The following is a 23,567-nucleotide window of genomic DNA, read 5'->3' as shown; positions in this document are numbered from 1 at the left end:
TGTGAGCTACGCACTGCTCCCCGGAAAGGAGAGGCCCCCGAGAAAAGCCCCAGCGGCCGCTCGCCTCGGCCCATTGTGAGCGACGGGGAGTGCAGCCTCGCATGACAGATGTCCTGCCCATTGTCCCGCCACTGCCTCCTGGCCTTGCTGGCATTCCAGGAGACACACCCCACGTGTGGGCTTGTGGGGGTGTGTGTGTGTGTGTGAGAGAGAGAGAAGAGAGACATTGCGCACTGCTGCCACGTTTCCAGAATCCATGCGGAGCCGCTAGTGTGCACGCACGTGTGTGTGTGTGTGTGTGTGTGTGTGTGTGTGTGTGTGTGTGTGTGTGTGTGTACATGTGTAGGGGGGAGAGGGTGTGAGAGGGAGCCAAAAGTTAGCCAAACCACTCCATACGTCTCTCAGGGAGCCGTCACTCAAACACTCATGCACACAGACAGAGTGAGAGTGCAGGAGACTGCTCTCCTGCAGCTGTACACACACACACACACACACACACACACAGTACTCATACCACTCACAACACACGCTCAACACTCACTCACAACAGACACACACACTCACAACATTCAGAACATACTTAACACTCACAATACTTACGCAGTAGTCATCCACAGCACTAACACACAAACACAGCACTCACTCACAAACACACACTCAACACATTTACACTCAACTCACAACACACTCAAACACTAAACACCCGCACATCACTAACAATACACACACGCACTCTCACAGCACATGCTCAACACATGTGAGCACAACCCTCAATAAAGACATCAAGCAGCAAACCAAAACCACCACCCAGTACACAAGCCCAACATCGCACCACCCAGTACACAACCCCAACATCGCACCACCCAGTACACAACCCTGCCATTACTATCTACGGGCACACCGGGCCAAAAAGCTTCAGCTTGATCCAATCAGGCAGCTGCTTCCGCGGCAACGGCATGAGCCAATCAGGGGCGGTGGAGCGTGGAGTCACCTCCTCAGTCTCTCCCCACAAGGCGGTGATCCGAAAGCAGCCCGACGAGCTGTCAATCAAAGGCCCTGCGTGCCACTGGGGACGTGCAGTGGACAATAGCATTGCAGTGTGTGTGTGTGTGTGTGTGTGTGTGTGTTTGCGCACACGCAGCAGAACTGCTGGTAATTCATTCATCTCAATATCCTCACTAATATCATTGCTTTCCTTCAATTTTCTCATGTTAGCTTTTTTTGCAACCATTTTCACACTTCTCAATACCAAGTCCACTATTTCAAAAAACACTCATCACATCTATAGAATATGTTCTAAATTCTGTCTGTACTCTTATACTGCACTGATCTAAAGGCAATCAAAACTTCAAATCAGTGTTCACCACCAGCAAGTCTATAACAATAGCAACATTTTGCAGACATTTACAGTAAATAAAACCTTCAGTTCAAAACACAACCAAATTCTGATCATTGTGAATGGCAATGTGTTGCATTTTGATAGACAAATTAAAATATATTTACAATATATGTAAATTATTCTAATCAGATTTTTCTGATTTTAGCTTTCCCACTATTACTGCAGCTCATATCCTGCTGAAAGATCTGGATATGATACTTCAGTTAACGACCTGCACAGAGAACATTCAGTGTCAGGGTGAAGATCTACTGCTAAAATCCATGGACAGGACAGATGGACCAGGCCATCAGCAAAGTCATGATACTGATGGGGGGAAAATGTGCAAATTACTGCATACAGTGAAAATATTGATTTGGTATTACTGTATTTGTTATTAATTGCATACAGTCCCTTGCACTGTTAGAACAAAAGGCAAAATCCAGAAGAACCCCAGAAGAACCCCTGAAGAACGCTGGATCTTCTGTGATAATCTGTGATTACTATTTATAGTTTTACATTATACAGTATATATTGCTCTGGGTTTGCATGATATGACATCTACTGTGAGAGGGAAGTCAACAGATTCACAGTTTCTTTAACTGGCTTTGAGTATTTGTGGATGCAAAAACAGATGACAGGGACACAACGTCGCAAGCTGTTAGCATTTTGAAGTTCACTGCTCAGTGGGTGTCAAACTAGTGTTATGGGATAGATCCCATGTTGTAGTTATGGCAGCATGAGACCCTTTTGGATGAAATATGAAGTGTTTTGGTGGTTGAAGTGTGCCAGAGGTTAACTGCTGTGCTGAGGAGTGTATTTCAAAAGCATATTGCATGAAGAGTTTTGAAGAAGTAGACATGGTACTCAGGTGTGAACAAGTTGACAAGTGTGAAAACAATCATAAAGAAATTTAAGTCAAGAACAGGTTGTGTGTGTGTGTGTGTGTGTGTGTGTGTGTGTGTGTGTGTAAGGCTCTGCTGACCTAGCTTTTCTCCAGCTGCAGCTGGCTCTAAAAGCATCGGGCCCCAGTGTCTCTTCAGCGTGCTCCACAAAACCATACATGTGGTCATAAGTTAGTATCTCACGGGAGCAGCTTCCTCTGCACCGGTCATGATGTCACTAAATTGTGGCCATTAATACCACAGAGAGCATGACCACCACATCAATTAACAGGAGGAACCACGACCTTCAGCTAGAAAATAGCATGACAGGACAATTCTGCGTCCCATTTATTACAACAAAAAAAAAAAAAAAAAAAAAAAGAAAGAAAACAATGTAATGATTAAAATATATATGCACTACTAAAAAAAACCTTGGTAATGTCTCTGTCTCCGAGTGTCACAGAAAGCTGCAACACCTTTCAAATTTTCCAAACAAGGCTGTGGAAACGCAAGCGACACAAACGTTCACGTCTACTGAAGCGAGGAGTGGGACGACAGTCGTGGCGTTTCCGGGCGCGATTCAGGCGCGTTACGATGGCACAGGGATGGCGTGGTTAACGACGCGGCACGCAGGAGCGCTTCAGCAGCTGCGCACTTTCACGCTGGACGTCACACTTCTCCACAATTCTCCACCCGCTCCACCCTCCGTGGGTCTCTTGCTGAGATGCTTCTGGAGGGCTCGAGGCAGACAAAGACTAATGAAGGCCACAAAGGCAGGGAGTAACACCCCCCCCACCATCCACAGGCCGAGAGAGATGCACAGAGCTTTAGCCTGGGACCCACAGGACCTGACGCGGAGCGATGTGGCGCAGGGTCGCCATAGCAACTTTTGACTTTAGGAAGTCATGTTTTGTTTTGGTTTTTTTTTTGTAGTTTTTCTTCGGTTGTTGCTTTGTGGTTGTTACCGTTTGTCCAGAGGTCCTTAACCCTGTCGCAGTTAGAGCGGAGTTTCCTACACTCAAATGACTGAGACCAAGGTAACGGACGTGCATTAGAGATTGCCAATTACCTTTGGCTGTATATGGCACACTTGGCTTAGCGTGAGGAGGGTCTGAAATTCAAGATTTATCGGACAACTTCACCTCTATAGATTTCAGATGAATAAATCAATACAACAGGAGCCCCTGCCTTTCCTAATCATGTAAAGGAGGCAGGCTGTGTGAATCGCCACCCAGGGCATCTAGTGCGCCCCCTGCAGGAACACCCCATTCAATACAGAACTGGGCTCAGAATCTCTGCTGCAGGGTTTGGATCAACACCAGAATCACATCTCTATGTACTTGCCAGTAGCTCTGGTTAAGAGCACCACTGTGTGTGATCCATCTGCACCACACAAACACGCACACACACACGCACATGCACAGCAATGTTTGTGTGTGTGTGTGTGTGTGTGTGCTGTGTGTAAATTAGTTAGTAGGCCCACAGTGTTTTGCCTATGGTGGAATACATGCCTGCTATCTGCAGTTATAAGGGAGTAGCAGCCCTATACCATAGCAGCATATACCATATTCGCGCGCGTGCGTGCGCGCGTGTGTGTGTGTGTGTGTGTGTGCGTGTGCACGAAGCCAGTAGATATATCTCCGTGTCCTGCCATATCTCTGCAAGGCCGCTGTTTTAGCATGCAATTCTGAGCATGCTTTCGTGTGCGTGCACACGAATGTGTACAAATGTTTAGGCCCGTGTGTGGCGCGCGCCCTCAGATGAACCCCCCCCCCCAACCTCAGTTAGCAGCACACAATGGCACACAGCACACGGGGGAAAGCCCGGGTCACCGGCGCAGTTAGCCACGCCCCTCCTTTGTCTCTGCCACCAGGCCTTCCTTTTCGAGGGCCGGCGGGGCGAATGGCTCTGCCCTCTCGCCACAGCACTGTGGTCACGACTGCTCCTCTGTGCATGGGCCCCAGGGATGAGTGGATTATCTCCTTGGGGGGGGATTTAGGCCTAATCTGCCATCCCTGGCCTTGCAAATCAAATCACCGCTTGAGGTTTGCGTGAGCTGGGTCCAGCCGGACGTAGCAGTTTCCTCATGTCTCCGGGGGGGTGTCACTCCAGAACCATTGGGCTCCCTCAGCAGCGGTGCTGATGGTGTGCTAACATTCACAGCTGAAAAGCTCTGCTAGTCCCCGCCGCCCTACTGTTAAGCTTCATCAGTGATGTCCATAGGCTGCCACTCTTTCCGCAGTGGTGCACACTACAGCTCATTACAATATACTACAGCCCAACAAGGCAGACTACAACAAACTACAACACAAATACAACACACTACAGCCCACCACAGCCTGCTACAACAAACTACAGCTAAAAATGCCAAAAATGCCCATTTTACGTATTCATAAAACTGCTCGTGGCCTCTGAGAACCAGGGAGCATACAGCGATGGTCTGAGAGTGAGGGGGAAGATGATGAAGAAGAGGAGAAGCAAGCCCTCACGGCGGAGACAGCTGAAGATGTACATCTGCCCTTGGCAGAGCAGACCTTCAGTAAAGCCATCAAACTGGAGCACACCAAACCACACGTCAGCACCTATGAAAGGAAGCACGTATGCTAAACTCAAGTTCCAAGGCCTTCCATGTGAGGTAAACTTCTCCTCACTCCGTAAGAAATGCAGATGAAGAGTATAACGAATTCATTCTTAATGCTTCACTCAGAACCAACACACTCCCTGGATCCAAAGCTTTAAAAAGAAAGAGAAATAAAAGGAAGGGGTTCTGAAGCCCCCCCAACTTTCACCACAAGATTTCACCTCCAAGTCTTTTATTGTTTCACTCTTGATTCTTGTCCAATGCAACACTTCACTGGGTCAAGTGATGGGTCATGGATTAATAGGATTTTGGCTTTAGGAGGGTGCGCAGACACTCCCCTTACTTTCTACAGACTGAAACTGCACACAGGAAGGAATCCCTGAAAGGCAGCAACACACAGGAAGTAAACCCTAAAAAAGGCAGGCTACACACAGGAAGTAAGCCCTATACATTTCCTGTGCTCATACAATTACAAACCTGAAGCGAATTGAATGTCCGAAAGATCATGAAACCATGGTAACCTTTAAATGTGCACTATGGGAGATTTTGAGAAACATTTAAAAAAATGTTTATTGTGCTTAAATAAGAGTGACTGTTGAACACGACTGTATATTGTTTGTTTGTATATTGTGTGTCTACTTTGTCATACCATTCAAACTGATGAGCCACTGGTCCTGCAGTCCTCACTTAAGTTCTCACCAGGATGAGACGCTTAGTTAACTACGCCGTGTCCACACATTATCTAGAGAAAGTGAACAGGTTGCCAGAGCTTCAGTAACAGCAGCCACGACAATGACGGGGCATCGATGAAAAGAAACAACTTTACAATAAGCATCCATCAGCCTTTCACTGGCTCTCCCTCCATCGCCGTTACGTTTATCTCCAAGGATGTGACCTTGAGATGGACTACCATTTCACAATGGGGAAGGACCTTGTGACTTCACCCATCTTGGAGATCCTCCCCACCGCTGACAATAGTTCTTCTGCTGTATATGTGCACAGGCTATCTGACCCCCCCCCACACCCAATCTCATGTTGGAGATGACGTTTTGTTTCGCAGAGCTTTGTTAGTAGTTTATGATCTTGTAACAGGACGGCCCAGCCATTTTTTATTTATCTGGCCTCCTGCGCAGGCTGGCAGGTCTCTATAGTCTTCAATAAATCTATCCGCCCCGTCCCGGCCACAGACCTTCCCCGTGTCATTTATACAGCCTGACCCGTCGCCGGCTCCTCCACGCCACGACGAGCAGAGCGGGGGAACGAGGAGTGAAAGGTGAGAAGCCGGACAGGAGGGGACGACAGAATAGAGGGAGTTAGGGCGTTGGGCGGAGGGGCGTGGGTGGAGGGCTGGTGGTGGGTTAGCTCAGCGCGCGGAGTGCACGCTCGCCCGAGCGCAAGCGGCCCAATGAAAGGGCTCCATTCAGCAGACGTCCTCCAGATGCTTGGACCGGCACCGCACACCTCCAGGCTACGGCGAGCAGCGGGCCGTCGACAGGGCCTAGCACAGGAAGGACAGATAGCAATCCGATAGCCTATCATTAACTGACCAAATAAATGGAGGGAAGAAAAGGCCCGGCTAAACTACTGACCTCTGTTACAAGGTTTATTAGCAGAAACATTAGCAACAAAGGTGTAATTAGCTCGCAGCACTGGCTATGAAACCGCATCTGGAGAGACGCCAGTGAAACTGCAGAAGGCTTGCAGGCTAAAACACTTGAAAAGGATCAGTTGTCTTTTCTGAGAGTCAGATGTACTTTTCTGTGACACGATTTTCTTTCTAAGACACAAAAACTTGTTCGATAGTTTTCTGCATGTAAGCAAAAAGTCTACAAAGGCCAAAACAAAAATTGACTATATAAATTGGTTTTTATAATTCCCAGATCACTCATGACTAAATGAGTCATAGGTAGCCCATCTAAGTGCAAAGTTGGTCCCAATAAACTAGTCCTTACACGACCATTTAACCATTTACCATAAGGCTAAAACCACATCTCCCTGAAGAGAGGGTGTCAAGACACCAGCTGTCCAACATTTCTGCATCTAAACTAATTTTGCAACAGGACGTGTTTGCATTGCTTTTCCCGTTTGTTTGTCTTAAAGGGGGGGAGACTGGTGATCGAATTCACCTAATGCGCGTAACTCAAGACTGACCCAATCCCCCCAGAAATGTGCAACAACGTAGATATATAGTTAAATGGCACCGTGGATTAAAATATAAACGCAAACAGCTTACTTTTCATGCCTCGCAAACGAACCATGGCCATCGCAGTAACCCGAAACCATACGTACTTTAAGGCACAATATTGTCGTAACTGAAATAAACCAAAATTCACCGTCCAATGCCTATTTATATAAGTGCACATGAGGAAGGTGACTGTTGTATTACAGTATTGGAACGAATACATAAATTCATATGAAACCGCGGCCCTGTGACGCTGCAAAATGACCGCTACACTGACCCTTCCTCACACCCCTTCCTCTCCTTGGCCAATTCAAAGGCTGAGCAGAGCGAATATATCAAGCAGCAATAGCAATTTGGGCTTCCAGTCCCCAGGGACAGTGCGTGGAGAGACAAGAGAGGCAAGTGAAACCTGTCCATGCGGCCGTGAATAATACATGCAGTGCGCTTATTACAAACCCAGCAAGAAATGGCCAGAGCTGTGCTAAAACTACTCCACCCCCCCCCCCCCCCAAACACACACACACAGGCACGCACGCAGCTACATACGTGCATGCACGCAGTCACACACATGCACGCACTTCATCACAGTCTGTTCTGACACACAAATATAAACACAGATCTGTGCGGATGATATCCAATATCTCCCTACTGAAAAGACGAAACAGTTCAAAAATGTGAACAGATTGTTGGTGAAACAAAAAGTAGAGAGGCAAACAAAATAATTAAACCCATTCTGCCGGGTATCTCTATATAATCTTTGTTCCGCAGAGGTGACTCTTTTCTATGTATTTAGCAACGCTCAGATAATTACTTCAAATTTAAAACACCGTTTTTTAAAATGCATAGGTAAATATGCAGTACATATCGAAGCCGTACAGGAGATAGAAAGCGCCATCTTCAGGTGTCTTTGGAAACTGCAGTTGGACAAACCTGCCAATCCATCCAACATATTTGAGCACGCAATCTCAATTAAGAGTAACAGTAATAAATAAATAAATAAACAAACAAAAACATGAAACGACAAAATGTTTTTTTAAATGTTTTAAATCGATATAAAGAACAAAAACAGTATTGGGTATAATTTAAGAATTCTTAATTAAATACTGACATCTAGTGGTCAATCATGGATATACATTCATCGTCTATTTGTAATCAGATATTCCTCTCTACGCACGCCTTTGCGGCGCTCTCAGATATCTCTTCGAAAAAATGCTTACAACAGTTTTCCACCGTCACTCTGACCATTTATCTGTCATGAGTCATGACAGAAAGAAAGCAAGACAGTCTTCCCCCAGGGGCAGTGCAATACCCCTCATTCCAGCCAACTGCGTTGAGGCACACCAACATTTGCACGTATAAACAAAATAGCAAAGCGTGATCATCTGGGAGGTTGTAGGACGACATTATACACGTGTTATACGTGTTATTTACACCATTTCCCTTCGTCTGACACCTCTGGCCTACTGGCCAACACAGGAAAATGGCCTCACAACTGTGGTTCCCACTTAGCAAAGCAAAGCGTGTGTGTTTTCCATCTGACAGCTGTCGCCACACTTGCAAAGTCCAATATGGGAAAGACAAGAGAGTCATTACAGATATATGTCAACATTACACTAAAACAGTCATGGAGCATGTTCTTATTCAAACAGTTCAACAAGTCACTATCACACGTCTATTGCATCTATAAAAATATATTGACAGTAAGCTTATCAAATGACAGTGTTAAAATAGTTCAAACAACTAATAAAGTTCCTTAGATAAATGTCCACGTTTTTATCACAAGTCCTCTACCTCAGCTGAAAATCACAATTAAATTACATATAGCCAGGGCTCTCAAGTTTTGAATTCATTTCAGAGTGTGAGAGTCGGTGGCGAACGTAAGTTGTTGAGCGGGGGGGGGGGGGGGGGGGTTGTTGGGTGGCGAACGTAAGTTGTCGAGCGGGGGGGGGGCGACGACGACGTTGTTGTTGTTGTATTTCGCGATCGATCGCCAGTGGAGGGCGACATATATATATAGATCAGAGGTAAATTAACTAGATTTTTTTTTCTTTTTCGCCGTGTGAAATCGGAAGTGTGGCGTGAGAGCGTGTGAAGACGGTAAAATGCGTGTCACACGCTCAATGCGTGAGACTTGAGAACACTGCATATAGCAGAGATGAGCTCTTTCTGACTGATTAAACACAGTTAAAACAGGGACTGTTCCAAAAATCTCTGAGGTGTTGTTCACCCGCAGTGATCACAAACAGTAACCTCCATTCAAAAAATCCACAACTGCATAGTTGACACCTTAATAGTTATGTGCTCTGACAAAAAAACAAAAAACAAACCCTGAGATGTTTCCACATAACACATCAAGTTCTACGACAGCCAAGAGACGCAGCCTGCATGAATGAAAGATGTCCTGATCGCGACTATATTTATTCAACGCTTATCTGTTGGCCTGACTGACATGCCTGAGCAAATTTAAGGTGGCTCAAATCCATTCTTGCCATCACGGGGAATTCGGCACCTGGGTAAAAAGTCCTTACTTTTTAGGTTTAGTCCTTACTAGGTTTTAGGTGAATCATGAGACCCAGCAGAAGGGTTGGTCATGGACTGAGATTTCAGTCACTTGACAGGGTTGTGGTCCTTCTCTGTGTGAAATAATCCTCTCTTACTGTTGAGATGCAACATTACAGTTGAAAGTCATGTAGTCTCTAGAGAGCTAAATTACATGTCCTATAAATCAGCTTTCAACAGAAACTGTTCATTCCTGTTAGGTGGCGTCGTGTCTTCAGACGAACTGACTTCCAAGGAACACCACCGTAGAAAGGACTTGTGGCTGCATCCTGTCACTGCTTTCGCAGCCGGCAATAATAGGCTAATCATATGCCCATGTCTAAATCTGTTTTCATCTCTTGGGTCTTGAGCCAAAAACAAGAATGAACAAATAAAATGTGTTCTAATTATTTCTTCTATTATTCTGTTTGTGAACAGTTAGAACTAGTTTTATTGTTTTGACATTAGCTACTAAAAGGTCGTCTTGAATAACGAATCTGGCGTGGTCTTCTTCTTGTGCAGACTTTTGATTATGCACAATTTAAGTTAACCAAATATCAAACGCTATAGTTCGCTCGCTAAACATACACACATATTGTGGATTCTGGATGTGTGGGCGAGTGTGCTAACAACACAGTTAGGAATGCCACCCACTTTAAAAAACGTATGGAAAACGACACTAGTGACTTACGCCACCTCGTGGCTGTGTTTAATTCTTCACAGCAGAACTTTTATTTAATTATTTAAAATAATTTAAACCTGATACTTTCTTGAAACAAGCATCTATAAATTAGACATAACAATAAAATATTTCCTGACCCATAATCAATAAAAAGACAACTCTGCTAAATGTACTCGCAAATATCTGCATTTTGCCATGGAACACTCACAGTCACGGTGCGTTGGACAACCTGTATAGCCCATTTCACTTTGCTAATGTTATGAACGTAAACAGCAGGGGGCGACTTGAAACAGTCTTTCTGAGAGGCTTTGGGTTGTAACGCCCCTTAAAAAGTAAGGCCTAAATCCAGTGTTCTCGTAACTAAACAATCCAATTAAAACAAAATTAGATTAAAACGAGAATAGTCAGTGCAGACTGCCCTACACGTGAATTAAATCGGATTAAGGAGTGTATTACTGCAGGTCATGCCACCTCCATATGGTCGGACTATGAGTGGGTGACGTTCTGTGATCCCAGGGTCGATATTTTACAAAAATATTAAAAGTACATACCACAGGCCGGCCTTATATTTACACGGTTCGAAGGAGCTTGACTTTGGGGAAAGCGCCAATGCTCAGGATGATAGCTCAGTAACTCTGTGCTTTGTGCACCATCTCCTTTTGGGAGGTATATTTTCACAATGTAATGCAGAGAAATACTGAGTAGATTATCAGACCCTCCAGAAAGTTGCGATGTTGCGATTTGCAACTTCAACGCAACTTCAAGCAAACCCCGCGAATTCAGGGCGGTGTTGCAACTTCAGCCAATCACCGCAACTTTCCCGCAAATTTGACCAATCACTGATGTCGTCTTGATGTGACGTCGACAAACTCCCGCCTTACTTCCGTATATACGTTCAAGAGGAGCAGACTGAAAGCAGCATGAGCGACGAAAATAAGGGCAAAAAGATCGGGAAAAGCAGTATCCCGGTACACTACATGAAAGCGGGGATAAACTGTCCAGATCCGACCCGCGAATTGATTATCTATGGCCCCCTGGATGATATTTAATTACTATTAGAACCGGCCCGCAGGCCACAGCCGCCCGATGGTGTTTTGCACGCACAAACACTACATTCCCCACAATGCAACGGTAGCCCGCGAAGTCACTGCAGCGCACGCAAGCGGCGAGGGTCTGAGATAAAGTTTATAAGTTTAAACTTTAAACTGAGATAAAGTTTAAAGTCAGAGATAAAGTTTATTTATCTCTGATCCATATCTGTGAGTTACTAGTTCGCTCTGGCGCCAACCACTGGCGATCGATCTCGATATAATACTTAATTTGTGTCCATTTTACAGGCCGCCCGGGTAACAACTTATGTTCGCTAACCCCGCCCCCCGTCAACAATTAATGTTCGCCACCCCCTCCAGGTTCAAATCTCACTTCAAGCGATCTTGAAAAGTTGCCAACCCTGAATAAATAGGTAAATAGATAATTAAAATGGACTACTAAATAGAGGAAACCATACAACATTTACTCCCTATTGTAATGTACTCACAAAAAAGCAAAAACACACCGCAACTTCCATCGCAATTTTTTTGAAAAACACCAGCAACATCAAACATTTTAGCCCGCAACAATCACAAAAAAGGCCCGCGAAATCCTGGTGGGACTGGATTATAACACAACCAGCTTTGGCGGGGAACTGACGGAGATCGTCTCATAAACGGAGCGCCATAATGCGCGGAAATACAGCTTTTTTGTTTTTTTAATAAACATGTTTTAGATGCAATACATAGTCCGCGCTCGATCGAAACCGTGTGTATTGAAGTTGACTGTATATGTTTTAATAGCCTTTGATTTAAGGACCTTTGCTTTTAATTTAATGTAATATTTCATCTCCTTTTAAAGGCCACAGAAATGCCTTTTAACTGAGAATGAGAAAATAAAACCATTACTGTTGGTTATACTTTTGTACGTGCATACATTTGATGGTGTGTACTACGTTGTCTTTTGTGTAAAAGTTTAATTAAAATCTTAACTATAATGTATAAAGCATTCTTGTGTACACTCAATATTAAGACATCTAACAGAGCAATATTGATTAAAATGTGTAGTTAAATGTAACTATGTATGTGACCTCAACTATTGGAGTTTCGTGAGTGCATTGAACAGAAACTCAAGGCCTCGTCACACTCACCGGAGACGCCGCTCACCTGGCTTCAGTGTGACGTCATTGCGAAAAACCGAACAACGCATATGTCTCGCGGAGGCCAGATGGGAGAACGAAAGCGCAGGATGTGCGCGAGCTATAGAACTCTCGGGGGCACTTTCGACTTCGTGCAACGCTCGCGAGCTTAAGCACGCGCGTGCATAAAGCGATTGCGCAGACGCGAGAAGCTCTACACGGAAAACGTTCGATTGTGTTCACGCGGGTTTCAATCACGACTTTGCGCACCGGCGCAGAAATCGCAGCTTCCCCTTTTTGTCGACCGAGGACACGTTTCAGTTCAGGTGTATTTTTGTCTGTGCCGCTGCTGCATCCTGTTTATCATAATGTCAAATTCTGCTGTGTAGACAATGGACCATCTTTGAAGTTAATCACGTTCCGTGTTTCTATCGAAATTCTGAAGGAATCGTTTTAAATGAACGACTTCCTCTACATTTCCAAGTATGATCAGCTAGTCTTATTGCCAATTCAGGTCGTTTGATTGTAAAATATAGCCACATGTATATTTTGGTTAACAAGTAGGATAAACGTAACTATATGTGGGCGCAGAGAGTTTAGTGCGTTAATGAAACCACGTCGTCCCTTATTTTGCGACAGCAACATATGCGGTAATCACACCTGCTGGAGCCCTTGTTCAACCTACAGTAGAATATTCATAAAGTAATCATTTTCTTTCTTATAAAGATTTTGTCATAATGTATACAAGCATATTAATGTTGTTGTAGAAATATACGTACTACTCAAAGCAGCACAAAAGGCAAATTTACTCATCCTCATCCGTCACTAACTCCCTGCTTTAATTTCTTTACACATTTTGCCTCATTTTTAACAATCCAAATCAATCCAACTGCAGTTTATTACGTTTAGTCAGGGAACACAACGCAAACGAGGTAACTGTTCCTACAGGTAACGTAAACTGAAGCAAAACCTGCTAAACAAAAGTTCTGTTTCGATGTAATCCGTTGTCCTCTGTATTCAGAGTAAGATGTAAATGTGATTTGTTCAGTGACTAGTCTGTGTGTATTTTATGCTCAATAATATTTACAATACTGACTCCCATGATTACACTACACAGATAGGTGGAGTGTAAATTAGCATAGAGAACAGCGTAGCTCCGTTAGGTGGAGTAAAAGGTGATTGGGCAGGCGCGCGAAGCCCAGTCAACTGATCTTCTGGGTGATGGAGCCTTCAAGCACTATACCGTCTATCTAAGCAACTGATTTAATAATTTACCAGACTGGAAGTATCCTGTAACCGAGCTTGTTGGGAGTGATGTCAATAATACTAATAATACTGTCTGAGACTCAATGATCCACACAATGGGCTTTTGCAAAGCTCACAATTTTTATAGTCTATTATTTCTTACCATTTGTGTGTAAAACGCTTAATTTAAATATATCTCTATATGCGTATAAGGTCATATTCCATAAATGCTAGATCAGAAGCCGAAAACAGTGTATGCGTAATAGGGGTGGCGCGGCCAAAATGAGGTCAGACCATAAATCTCTAAGAGTTGCACGCGCGGTTATGCACACCCAGAGCCCGCTCGCGATGGCGAGCTGCCCTCGCGGAGACATGCGCCATATTGCTGGCGCGTTCGCCTGCGCGGCCCAGGCTGAGGTCCAAGCGGGCATGGGCTGCTGACTCAGACAGCAGTGGTGCATTCTGCACTGCAGTGCTCCGCCGCGCCCTGCCTCCCTCCCTCGCGCTCCCACCGTGCACACACGCACGCGCACCTCTGCACACTAGGGGAGAGGGAACAGGAGACAGACGTTTGTAAATATAGACTGGCTCTCGTCGTTATATAATGGTTAGCACCAGTGTCTTTTGAGAAAAAAAAGAATGTGCCATAAGGTCTGGGGTATTTTGAGCAGAAAGGGGGGGGGGGGGGGGGGGGGTCAATGACAGAAAAGGGAGAGAAATCCACGTGACGTGCATGGGCCAAGAATTCTGTGAAATGGAAGGGGAAGAGAGGCCGGTGGCAGAGAGAAGCAGGCGAGGAAAAGGAAGATCCATGAGGGGGCGGGACCCTACAAGAACAGCTTCCTTAAAATGCTTCCATAACATTGTCAGTGCAACTGTTCCCCCTCTGCTCCTCTCTCTCTCTCTCTCTCTCTCTCTCTCTCTCTCTCTCTCTCTCTCTCTCTCTCTCTCTCTCTCTCTCTCTCTCTGTCTTTAGTTGAATGTGCTTCATTTAAACAAAAACCTAGAAGAGGAGCGGATCAATGGTGTCATGACCCAGGACGTCAAACCAAGCCCTCCCCAGGGGTCCCCGTGCAGGACAGCCATAGCGGTGACACTGAAACCTTACCGAACACCTAATGGCTTTGCATGGATTCACCTGCAGAATCATGACTTAGTGTACTGGCTGAAGGCCATTCAGTTCTGGTATGTGCAGTAAGACACTGTGGATGAATTGTCTGACAGTGCAAATTATTTGGAGAATACTTTCATATTCTAATTTGAAAGGAAGCCTTGGGAATCGTAGCTACAATCACACACACACACACACACACACACACACACACACACACACACACACACACACACACACACACACACACAGCCAAAAAAACCAACAAATAGAAGAACAGGCACAAGGGTAGTGATGGAGGTCTCTCGCTATGGTGATTTGTAGAAAGAGCATACATATTGCTGTCAAATGAACCTGTTACTGCACCACATGTTATTGTTGTTAGACTGCCTTTTATCAACGCTATACACTTGTACAGTGAGTTTGAAAGCATCTCCTTTTCAGTGCAAAGATTAAGAAGAGTAAGGTGCACAATGTTGAGACTATACATACATTTACAATTAAAATCAATTTAAAATAATTATTGAAAATAGAGGTTAGAGGTTGTTTTTTATATATTGCATGGCAGTAATGTGACAGAATTCACAGTAGTAATATTGAGACAGAATTATGACTGTCAGGATGTACATGTTGCACAATAGTAGACAATATGACTAAGTTTTGATATTGCACAGTGGGTGGTTGACAATTTGTCAGTTCTGTTAGATACTGCACATTAAATAGTGATTGTTATTTATAGTTTTTATATATTGTCCATATATTGTCCAAGGAGATAAAAAATCTGGCAGGTGGACAGTCTGTTATTGCACTAAAACATTTTAAACTCATGAGTTTCCTCAATAAAAGCAGGACACACACTTCATAACTGGAAGGCTGCTTTATTGTTAATAAAAAGGTTCGTGCTCAAATGAAGACAATTTTACATGTTCTTACTAAGAGTCCAAGTGGTTGTGCCACACACGCCGTAATATGTCCTCCTACAACACTGTGTCAAACAATAACAACAGTTTGAAAAGCACTTTTGAATTCTTTTTCAGCAAAATGAAGAAGCAGGTTTTTTTTATCATGCTCAGAATGGAACAGAGTCCCATAACTGAATACTGACACAAATGTGAGTTTCAGATGAAAAAACGCAAAAGTCAGAAGGCTATTATGTTCCCATGAGCCACGTGGATGATGCAGAAAGCACAGAAAACAACATCTGTAACATCAGATCTAGGAGAACTGGGCACTTTACCCCTGGTTTGTAGAGGCATTTCTCTGGCAGTACGTCGGACACCTTTAACATCCTAAAGTCCCTGATCTGCGTTGTGCTCCGTTTTATTCACCTTCTTCCCTTTTCCTTTTGTTACGAACGGCACCGTCCTCCAAGATAGCAGAAAAATGCAATTTAGAAAACCCAGTATCATGAGAAAAAGAAGTGGAAAAAAAGCAGAGAAAGGCACACACAGTTTGTGAAGTGGCACTTGAAAGAAATCATTGGACACATGGAAAAAAACAAAACACAAGAAAAAACACAAAAACCAAATGAATGTATTGAGATATAAAAGTGCAGTTTTTTTCTGGTAAGAGAATTACAGCACTGGCGTGTTTGGGGAGGCCTTGGAGAAACAGACAATACCAGCATGTCAGTGACTGTTGAATCTTTCATTCTTTTTGAGTGATCACATTGTCCATAGGTAGGACTGAGCAAATGTGCACGTGTAGGTATTTGTGTGGGCCATTAGAAAATCACTGGGCTTCAGAACGGTGTGCTGGTAGTACAACTGACATCATACAGTGTCATGTTCCGAGCAGCTCCAATAGAAATCGTGCATGAACTTTGCCTCCAAACACAAAATAAAATGACATCCACTGGACGTGTTGCATATCAACAAAATGTGACAGTGGTCTTATATATATGCTCTCATACATATACATATATTTCATATATTTATATATTTATATAGTTTGTCTATATAGAATCCATGGTACAATATATCATTCGGTTCCCTCAACAATGTAAAGTGTTAAACAAAAATGAAAACAAAACAAAAGGGAAAAAAAATATTAATTTGACCAGGGCATCAGCTGGAAGCCATTCTTATATTATCGTTATAATTCTTCATCTGATTAATAGTAGCATTTAATCTGTAAAATTCTGTATTTACAAAACCACAACAAAGCATGCCGTTTAAAGGAAAAGTGTATATTACAATACTTGTCGTCTCTCAGTTTTATCTTAACTTTGTCAGGTATTGTGCCTTGTCCATCATAGCCCCCACTGAATGGTACATTTATATGTCATACAGCATGTAAATGTGATACATTTTACAACACAGTACAACCAGGAAGGGGTTGGGAGGATATACGTGTTCTCCGGACACCTATTTGGTTGGAGTCAACAGTTCACACTCTGATTTGTAGACCTCAGGCAGTATTCAGACCCACAGACTGGTCCAAGAGGACGAGGGAGTGGGGTTGTAAACACTAAAAACACACACACGCACGCATACACACACACACGCACGCACGCACTTGCAGGCTTCAATGGTGAGTTTTTTTCGCCAATTCCAGTCACATGCAGTGCCCGGTTCATCGTTCGGATGTCATCACCTATGTTGTGTACAGGGTGATGAGGTCAGAGAACAGCGCGGCAGGATACAAGCCAGTTAGAACTGTAATAACGCCTCTCTTGCGTTTTGATTTAATTGATCCAGTAATTTCTTACACATAGACACTCGAACAAACTTTAGAATGGCAGATGAAGATAGAAAAAAATTGTTCTCTCATGGCTAAAAAATATTTTTTGGATCAAGAGCTAAAAAGAATGGCAGTTGGCTGAAGAGATGTTGACCCACGTACCTTCATGTTGCAATGTAGGCACCTTTACCAATGCATGAATGGCAGTCTAATCATGGAACAGGTCAGCTGTCTGATTTCCACAGCAAGATCACTGTATAATATGACAGCACAACCATTCTTGATCATAATATAAAACTCTCATTTTACTCTCATCTCAGACCTGATCTTCAGTCACCTTTACTCTAAATATGGTCTTTATCACAAACCTGTTTTCAACATCTACTCTATTGTTAAACAATGAGCAAGATGTTCACAGCATTAAAACTGGTGAAATCCAGTAGATGCACTAAAATAGTAACATTCTCAATAACTTCTCAAAAACCAAAGACATTCCCAACCACAAACATTACGTGATGACTCTTATGAATATGTGTAATTATTAAAACATCAAGACAATCGTCTCAACAGTAATGGATGGTATAGAGGTCACCTCCAACTGAGGTCTGGTCCCAACATTACAGAAAAGCATTGCAAGAGATCACAAATAACATGGTGGCCTGGTGTAACATCTGAAGACATTCAGATTGATCTTAAGAAGACCCTTGATTGCATGAGAGAACTAAAAAGCAAAGGCTAAATCATATTGCTGGTGCAAATAAAAAAATTAATAAGGATTTGTATGCCCAAGACTTTGAATGAACTGTTTTTAAACTTCAGTACATCATCTCAAAAAATTGCTCTCGTTTCCAGGGCAGTGAAACACTTTCTGTAAGTGGGTCTACAGATTCTCCAAGTGTCCCACTTGAAGTTACATTAAGAACAAAACAACAATAACAACAGCTTTTGATCTTCCACTATGTAGATTTTGCATGATGTAATAGTTGGTTAGTTGCAAAGCAATGTTGACGATGGGGTAAGTACGAATAGACTATTTGTTAAATCTAATATCTGAATATGACCAGTTTTCCCATTTGAAGTGATTTATACTGCATTAATTTACCAGTGGACAGCCTCAAACGTATGGCCACATTTGTGGACGGAGTGGAAGTGTCAAGTGGACTATGATTATACATGCATGATTTCTGATCAAAACATGCCACCATGCAAGTCATTTCTATGCATTGAACGAGCACAATTAATTACTTATTTATCTGGAATCCCATCTGAGCTAGTCCCTTTCAGCCCACGCCTAAACCCTGATAAATCATCCCAACCCAATTTCAGTGTGAAAGCCCACATATAAAATGTCTTTTTTTAATGCTAGTATAACAAAGGGATGACATAAAGACTTGTGACATGGGCTGAATCTTTGTTACCTTCTTTTTGCTGCTCAAATAATGTAAAGATGCAGGTATATTCATTACACACATCTGAAAACCCTTACATAAAGTTCTGGGTTTTGTTTTGTTTTGCTTTATTTCTTCCTTTTTTTCCATTTTCTCAGTTTCTCTTTTCATTTCACTCTGTTGAGATACGTTCCTTTCCTATGGTCAGAAGACATTGTTCCAGAAACCTTCCTGTACCAGGTGGGAGGCTTCCACTGGATTTCGGCAGTGTAGTGTTTGTAAGGTGTAAATCCATTGCGGAGGAATGCTGAATTCCACGCATGGTGGAGTAGAAGAATGCATCTTCACAATGTCTACTCTGTATACCCCTTGGTCCTATGGCAGCTGGTCCCTCTCCAAGATATTAGTCATGGGTTTTTCATAGAGTGATCAGCTGCCTTTCAGCAGTAAAATCTTGGTCACTGAGCATGAACGCCACACAGTCGTCTCATTAGGGTTTGGTTTGGTCATAATCAAAGTGGTAAGAAACCAAGCTGCTTTCACTGCACTGTAGCATCTGTAAACAACTATTTTTTTTCTGATTTTCTGGGTTTTCATTGAAAATGACGTGTGTGTGTGTGTTTGTACATTTGTCAGAGCGGTTACGAGATCTCTCCTCGGGTTCGGTTCCTCGGTCTCGTTCATGCCACCAACATGCTTCTAACACTTAGACTCATTGACATCTTTTTGGTTTTTGCCCTTCTTGCCCTTGCTCTCGCTCTCGTCCAGCTTCTCCTTCTCGGGTTTGGTGACGCTGTCGTAGGAGGGCAGGGACGCCGTGGAGGGCGTGCCCTCCTTCTTGTCCTCATTGGTCCCTCCGTTCTCCAACCTGCTGCTGCCAAGGAGCCGCTTGCAGATGAAGCCCCGGCGGATCAGGTGGGCGCGGTAAGCGCGCTGGATGACGTGTGCGGACATGTGCTCCTGTTTCCTTCTCAGCGTCGTGGTGATGGGCTCAAAAGACACCTTGGAGGGGTTGGCGGCAATGAAACGCTCTTCCATCTGCTGACGCATCATGTCCAGGTCGCCACTGTCGCCCAGGACGCGTTTGGTGAAGGCAAAGAGGATGTCCAGGCAGTGGATGCGATCGCCACTCACCATAGGCAGATCCATAGCGATGAGTTCTATGGTGTTGGGCTTGGGAACTCGCAGTGGGTGCTCCAACGTATCAGCAAAGTCACTCAGCTTGGCAAACGCGATAAACTGCGAGGCCGTGGGGTCGAACTTCTCCCAGATCTCATAGAAGGACTCAAAGTCATCCTCGCACAACGGGTCGGCGCTCTCCTCCGTCGCCACGCTGAAGTTCTCCAGGATGATGGCGATGTACATGTTCACTACGATCAGGAAGGAGACGATGATGTACATGACGAAGAAGAAGATGCCCACGGAAGGGTTGCCACAGTTGCCCTTCACCGTGGTGCCTGGGTTCTCCTTCTCCACGTCACAGTCTGGAGGGTAATTGAGAATGGGCGCCAGCAAACCGTCCCAGCCCGCTGAGGTGGTGATCATGAACAGGCAGATCATGCTGTTACCAAATGTCTCAAAGTTGTACATGTCGTCGATGCCCGCTTCCCGCTTAACGTAGGCAAAATTGGACATCCCGAAAATGGAGAAAATGAACATGACCAAAAAGAGAAGCAGACCAATGTTGAACAGGGCTGGCAGTGACATCATCAGAGCAAACAGTAATGTCCGGATGCCCTTTGCCCCTTTGATCAGACGCAAGATACGGCCAATTCGAGCCAGACGGATGACCCTGAACAACGTTGGTGACACAAAGTACTTCTCGATAATGTCCGCTAGGAACATACCTGTTGTGTGGCAAGTGAGATACACAATGAAGAGAGAACAGCAGATCACTGTCTTTTCACAACATTGTTACAGGCATAAATTCTATTTTAATGAAAGATTACTCAAAAATAAGAATTTTGTCATGAACTGTCATGAACTGTCAAATGCAATAAAAATCAATGTGGTATCATCCCATCTTTAAATGTCTCTTAAATTATGGACACATAGTTACTTACCTACAATAGACAGAATGACCACAACACAGTCAAAGATATTCCAGCCATTGGTGAAGTAGTAATGGCGCAGAGCAAAGAGCTTCAGGACAAACTCAGAAGTGAAGACCACAATAAAGATAAAGTTGACCCAGTACAAGATGTTCTCTGTCGCAGGTGACTGATCGTCTGTTTCCACCATCATGGTGACCATGTTCAGACAGATGAGGATCATGATGGAGATATCAAAAACCTGCTGCATCACGAAGTCAAACACCATGCCCTGAATCTTGTTCTGAGGAGGACACGTTCAACAGAGAGCTGAGATGAATCCCTAATCCAACCCTTTGCTGGTTCATAGCTGTGGCTGAGATACATGTAGGGCGTGGGTTACCTGGGGTCTTGGGATGGGCTTCTGTGGTTTCTTGGAACCGAGTTTCTTCATTGCATTGTAGTATTTCTTCTGCTCTTCTGTCATAAAAATATCCTGACCTCCAAAGTATAGGAATACACAACATTTGATTACAATCAATTCAGGATATATGAGAGTGGAGTGCATGGTTTCACGCCACAAATACGATATTCACAAACAAAATAAGAAAAGAGCCTTATCTTTTTCTTCTGTTGGTTGAAGTTGTCAATGATGACACCAATGAACAGGTTCAGAGTGAAAAACGATCCAAAAATAATGAAGATGACAAAGTAAATGTACATGTAGATATTGTCCTCATACACGGGCTGGCTCTCCACCTGAGGAGATCATACATCAAACAGAATGAGTTGCTATCCGAGGGCTACCAGAACACGCACCAGACCGGTATCTCTTTAAGTCATCAAATGAATACCTTTCGTGAGTCCACAGCTGCATACATTATATCCATCCACCCTTTGAAAGTAGCCTTTGAGAAATAAAATAGCAAAATATTTACTATCAAACTTACAAACTGATGTAAAGCTTGAATATATCTACAAGTGTGAAGGAATTTATCATGACTTGAGTATTTAGAATGGCGACTGATTATGCTTTAAGGCTGTCCACTTCCTAAGCTGGGTTAAGTATTGAAGAAGTTGAAAGCACTGTTGCCACAGTTCACAAACTTCAGCGGAGAACAAAACTAATGAGAAAAAAAACCAACAACATGCTGGAAATATTGATTGCTGTCAGGGGAGCAATGAAAAAGAAGACTGACCACTTGCAGTAGAGCTAAGTAGCCGGCCCCCACGTTGTCAAAGTTGATCTTCACGTTCTTCCAGCGTACTTCAGTGAAGTTCTGACTGATGAGTTCTAAGCACTGTGTTTTATTGTCCACCTCCTTGGCGTCGAAGTACTCCTCGGCCGTTTCATTGTAACAGTAGTAATACTTGCCCGCAAACAGGTTGACCCCCATGATACTGAAAATCAGCCAAAAGATGAGGCAAACCAGCAACACATTCATAATGGAGGGGATGGCGCCCACCAAGGCATTGACCACCACCTGGAGCAGAGTGGGAGAGACAAGGTAACACAGCGTGAGAGATGTTGGGACATGTTCACACACACACATTAAACACACACACACACACACACACATTCTGTCTCTCTCCCTCACACACAAAAAAATGCTCACGCACATGCGCGCGCGCACACACACACACACACACACAAAGACATCTATATACAAACACATAGTGCAACCTCATATTTGTATGGCACTCTACAGTTGGTTCTTAGACTCCGTATTTAGAGACACTGCTATACAACACCACAGCTTTGCAATAGCACAGTTCAATTACTGAGGTGTTGTGGGCATTTTGACCACAAAGCAAAACACCTTTAAGACAGCTTAATATATTAATGTAGTGGTGCAGTGAATAAAAATGTATGTGTATAGTTCTCACAAAACTGGAATTAAGGCTAAGAAAATTGGATAATGCAATTTAACATTTAATAACACCTATCAGCATTGAAACATGTGCCATACAGATATGTAATACAGACTTAACACAAGTTCTACCACTCCATGACATCACCCTCCCCTTCCCAATTACCCCACCCTCACACCCTTCCAGTCCACCCTTCCCAGCTTCAGCATCACACTGGCAAGCGAAACCCCCCCCCCCCCGCCCCCTCCCCCCTCTGCCCAAGCCCCAAAGGCTCCACCTCCCCCACCCCAAGCTTCCCGTTCCCTCCCCTCCCCCCAAAGCCCCAATTTAGGATCCCGCCCACCAGTGAGTAGCGAGGAGCTGAGCGCACCATTGGACGCTCGCTAACCGTGTCATAGGCAGGCAGTGCTGCAACGCTCGGGCAGACAGCTGAGCATGCATGTTTCTCACAGAGGCCACAGTGGAGCCATATTCCCTCCTTACACACACAGATAAGTACATTGGAATGGCAGGATTCTCCCGGCTAATACAGGGCACCACCTATGCTGGAGTCAGTTCCAATAACCCCTGGGACCACCTCGTGTTAAATATCCTCCATTGAATAGGAAGGAAACCCTTTTAAAGTCATCAGGAAGGACTGCTATACAGGAGATGTTTAGAGAACAGACTCTTCTGCTTTGCATTTTTTTTTTTTTTTATTCAAAATGTATGGACACTAATCCCCATTTATAATCCTACAGATAAGAAAATACAAAAAAATGTTTCTTTCTGTTATTATTTTTAGCTATGGTATCAAAGGGACACCCATAAAATGCATTTGTCAGGAGAAT

General features: G+C 43.9%; 2 protein-coding genes across 13 annotated transcripts in view; both read right to left on the bottom strand.

Moving 5' to 3' along the window:
- fignl2 (fidgetin like 2) overlaps nt 1–12,535 on the bottom strand; it is a 50,528-nt gene extending 37,993 nt beyond the window's left edge. The window contains exon 1 of one of the 4 annotated variants that reach the window (XM_077018592.1): nt 12,438–12,535. The gene's annotated coding sequence lies outside the window, so the exon portion shown is untranslated. Of the gene's footprint in view, nt 1–10,450; nt 10,527–10,793; nt 11,611–12,421 lie in introns of those variants that run through there. The other 3 variants (XM_077018590.1, XM_077018591.1, XM_077018593.1) reach the window with 3 other exon arrangements.
- Nucleotides 12,536–15,627: 3,092 nt separating this feature from the next.
- scn8aa (sodium channel, voltage gated, type VIII, alpha subunit a) overlaps nt 15,628–23,567 on the bottom strand; it is a 47,366-nt gene continuing 39,426 nt past the window's right edge. For all 9 annotated transcript variants that reach the window (XM_077018585.1, XM_077018582.1, XM_077018587.1 and 6 more), the window contains 6 exons: nt 22,065–22,349; nt 21,720–21,773; nt 21,487–21,624; nt 21,269–21,373; nt 20,899–21,169; nt 15,628–20,682 (listed from right to left, as the gene is read on the bottom strand). In XM_077018585.1, the coding sequence (XP_076874700.1) occupies nt 19,535–20,682; nt 20,899–21,169; nt 21,269–21,373; nt 21,487–21,624; nt 21,720–21,773; nt 22,065–22,349 (2,001 nt within the window). In that variant the 3' untranslated portion in view covers nt 15,628–19,534. The remainder of the gene's footprint in view (nt 20,683–20,898; nt 21,170–21,268; nt 21,374–21,486; nt 21,625–21,719; nt 21,774–22,064; nt 22,350–23,567) is intronic.

This window comes from Brachyhypopomus gauderio, chromosome 10 (assembly GCF_052324685.1).
Source record: "Brachyhypopomus gauderio isolate BG-103 chromosome 10, BGAUD_0.2, whole genome shotgun sequence".
NCBI lineage: Eukaryota > Metazoa > Chordata > Actinopteri > Gymnotiformes > Hypopomidae > Brachyhypopomus > Brachyhypopomus gauderio.
The sequence above is the reverse complement of the archived record's forward strand: the minus strand, read 5'-3'. Positions and strand labels throughout refer to the sequence as shown.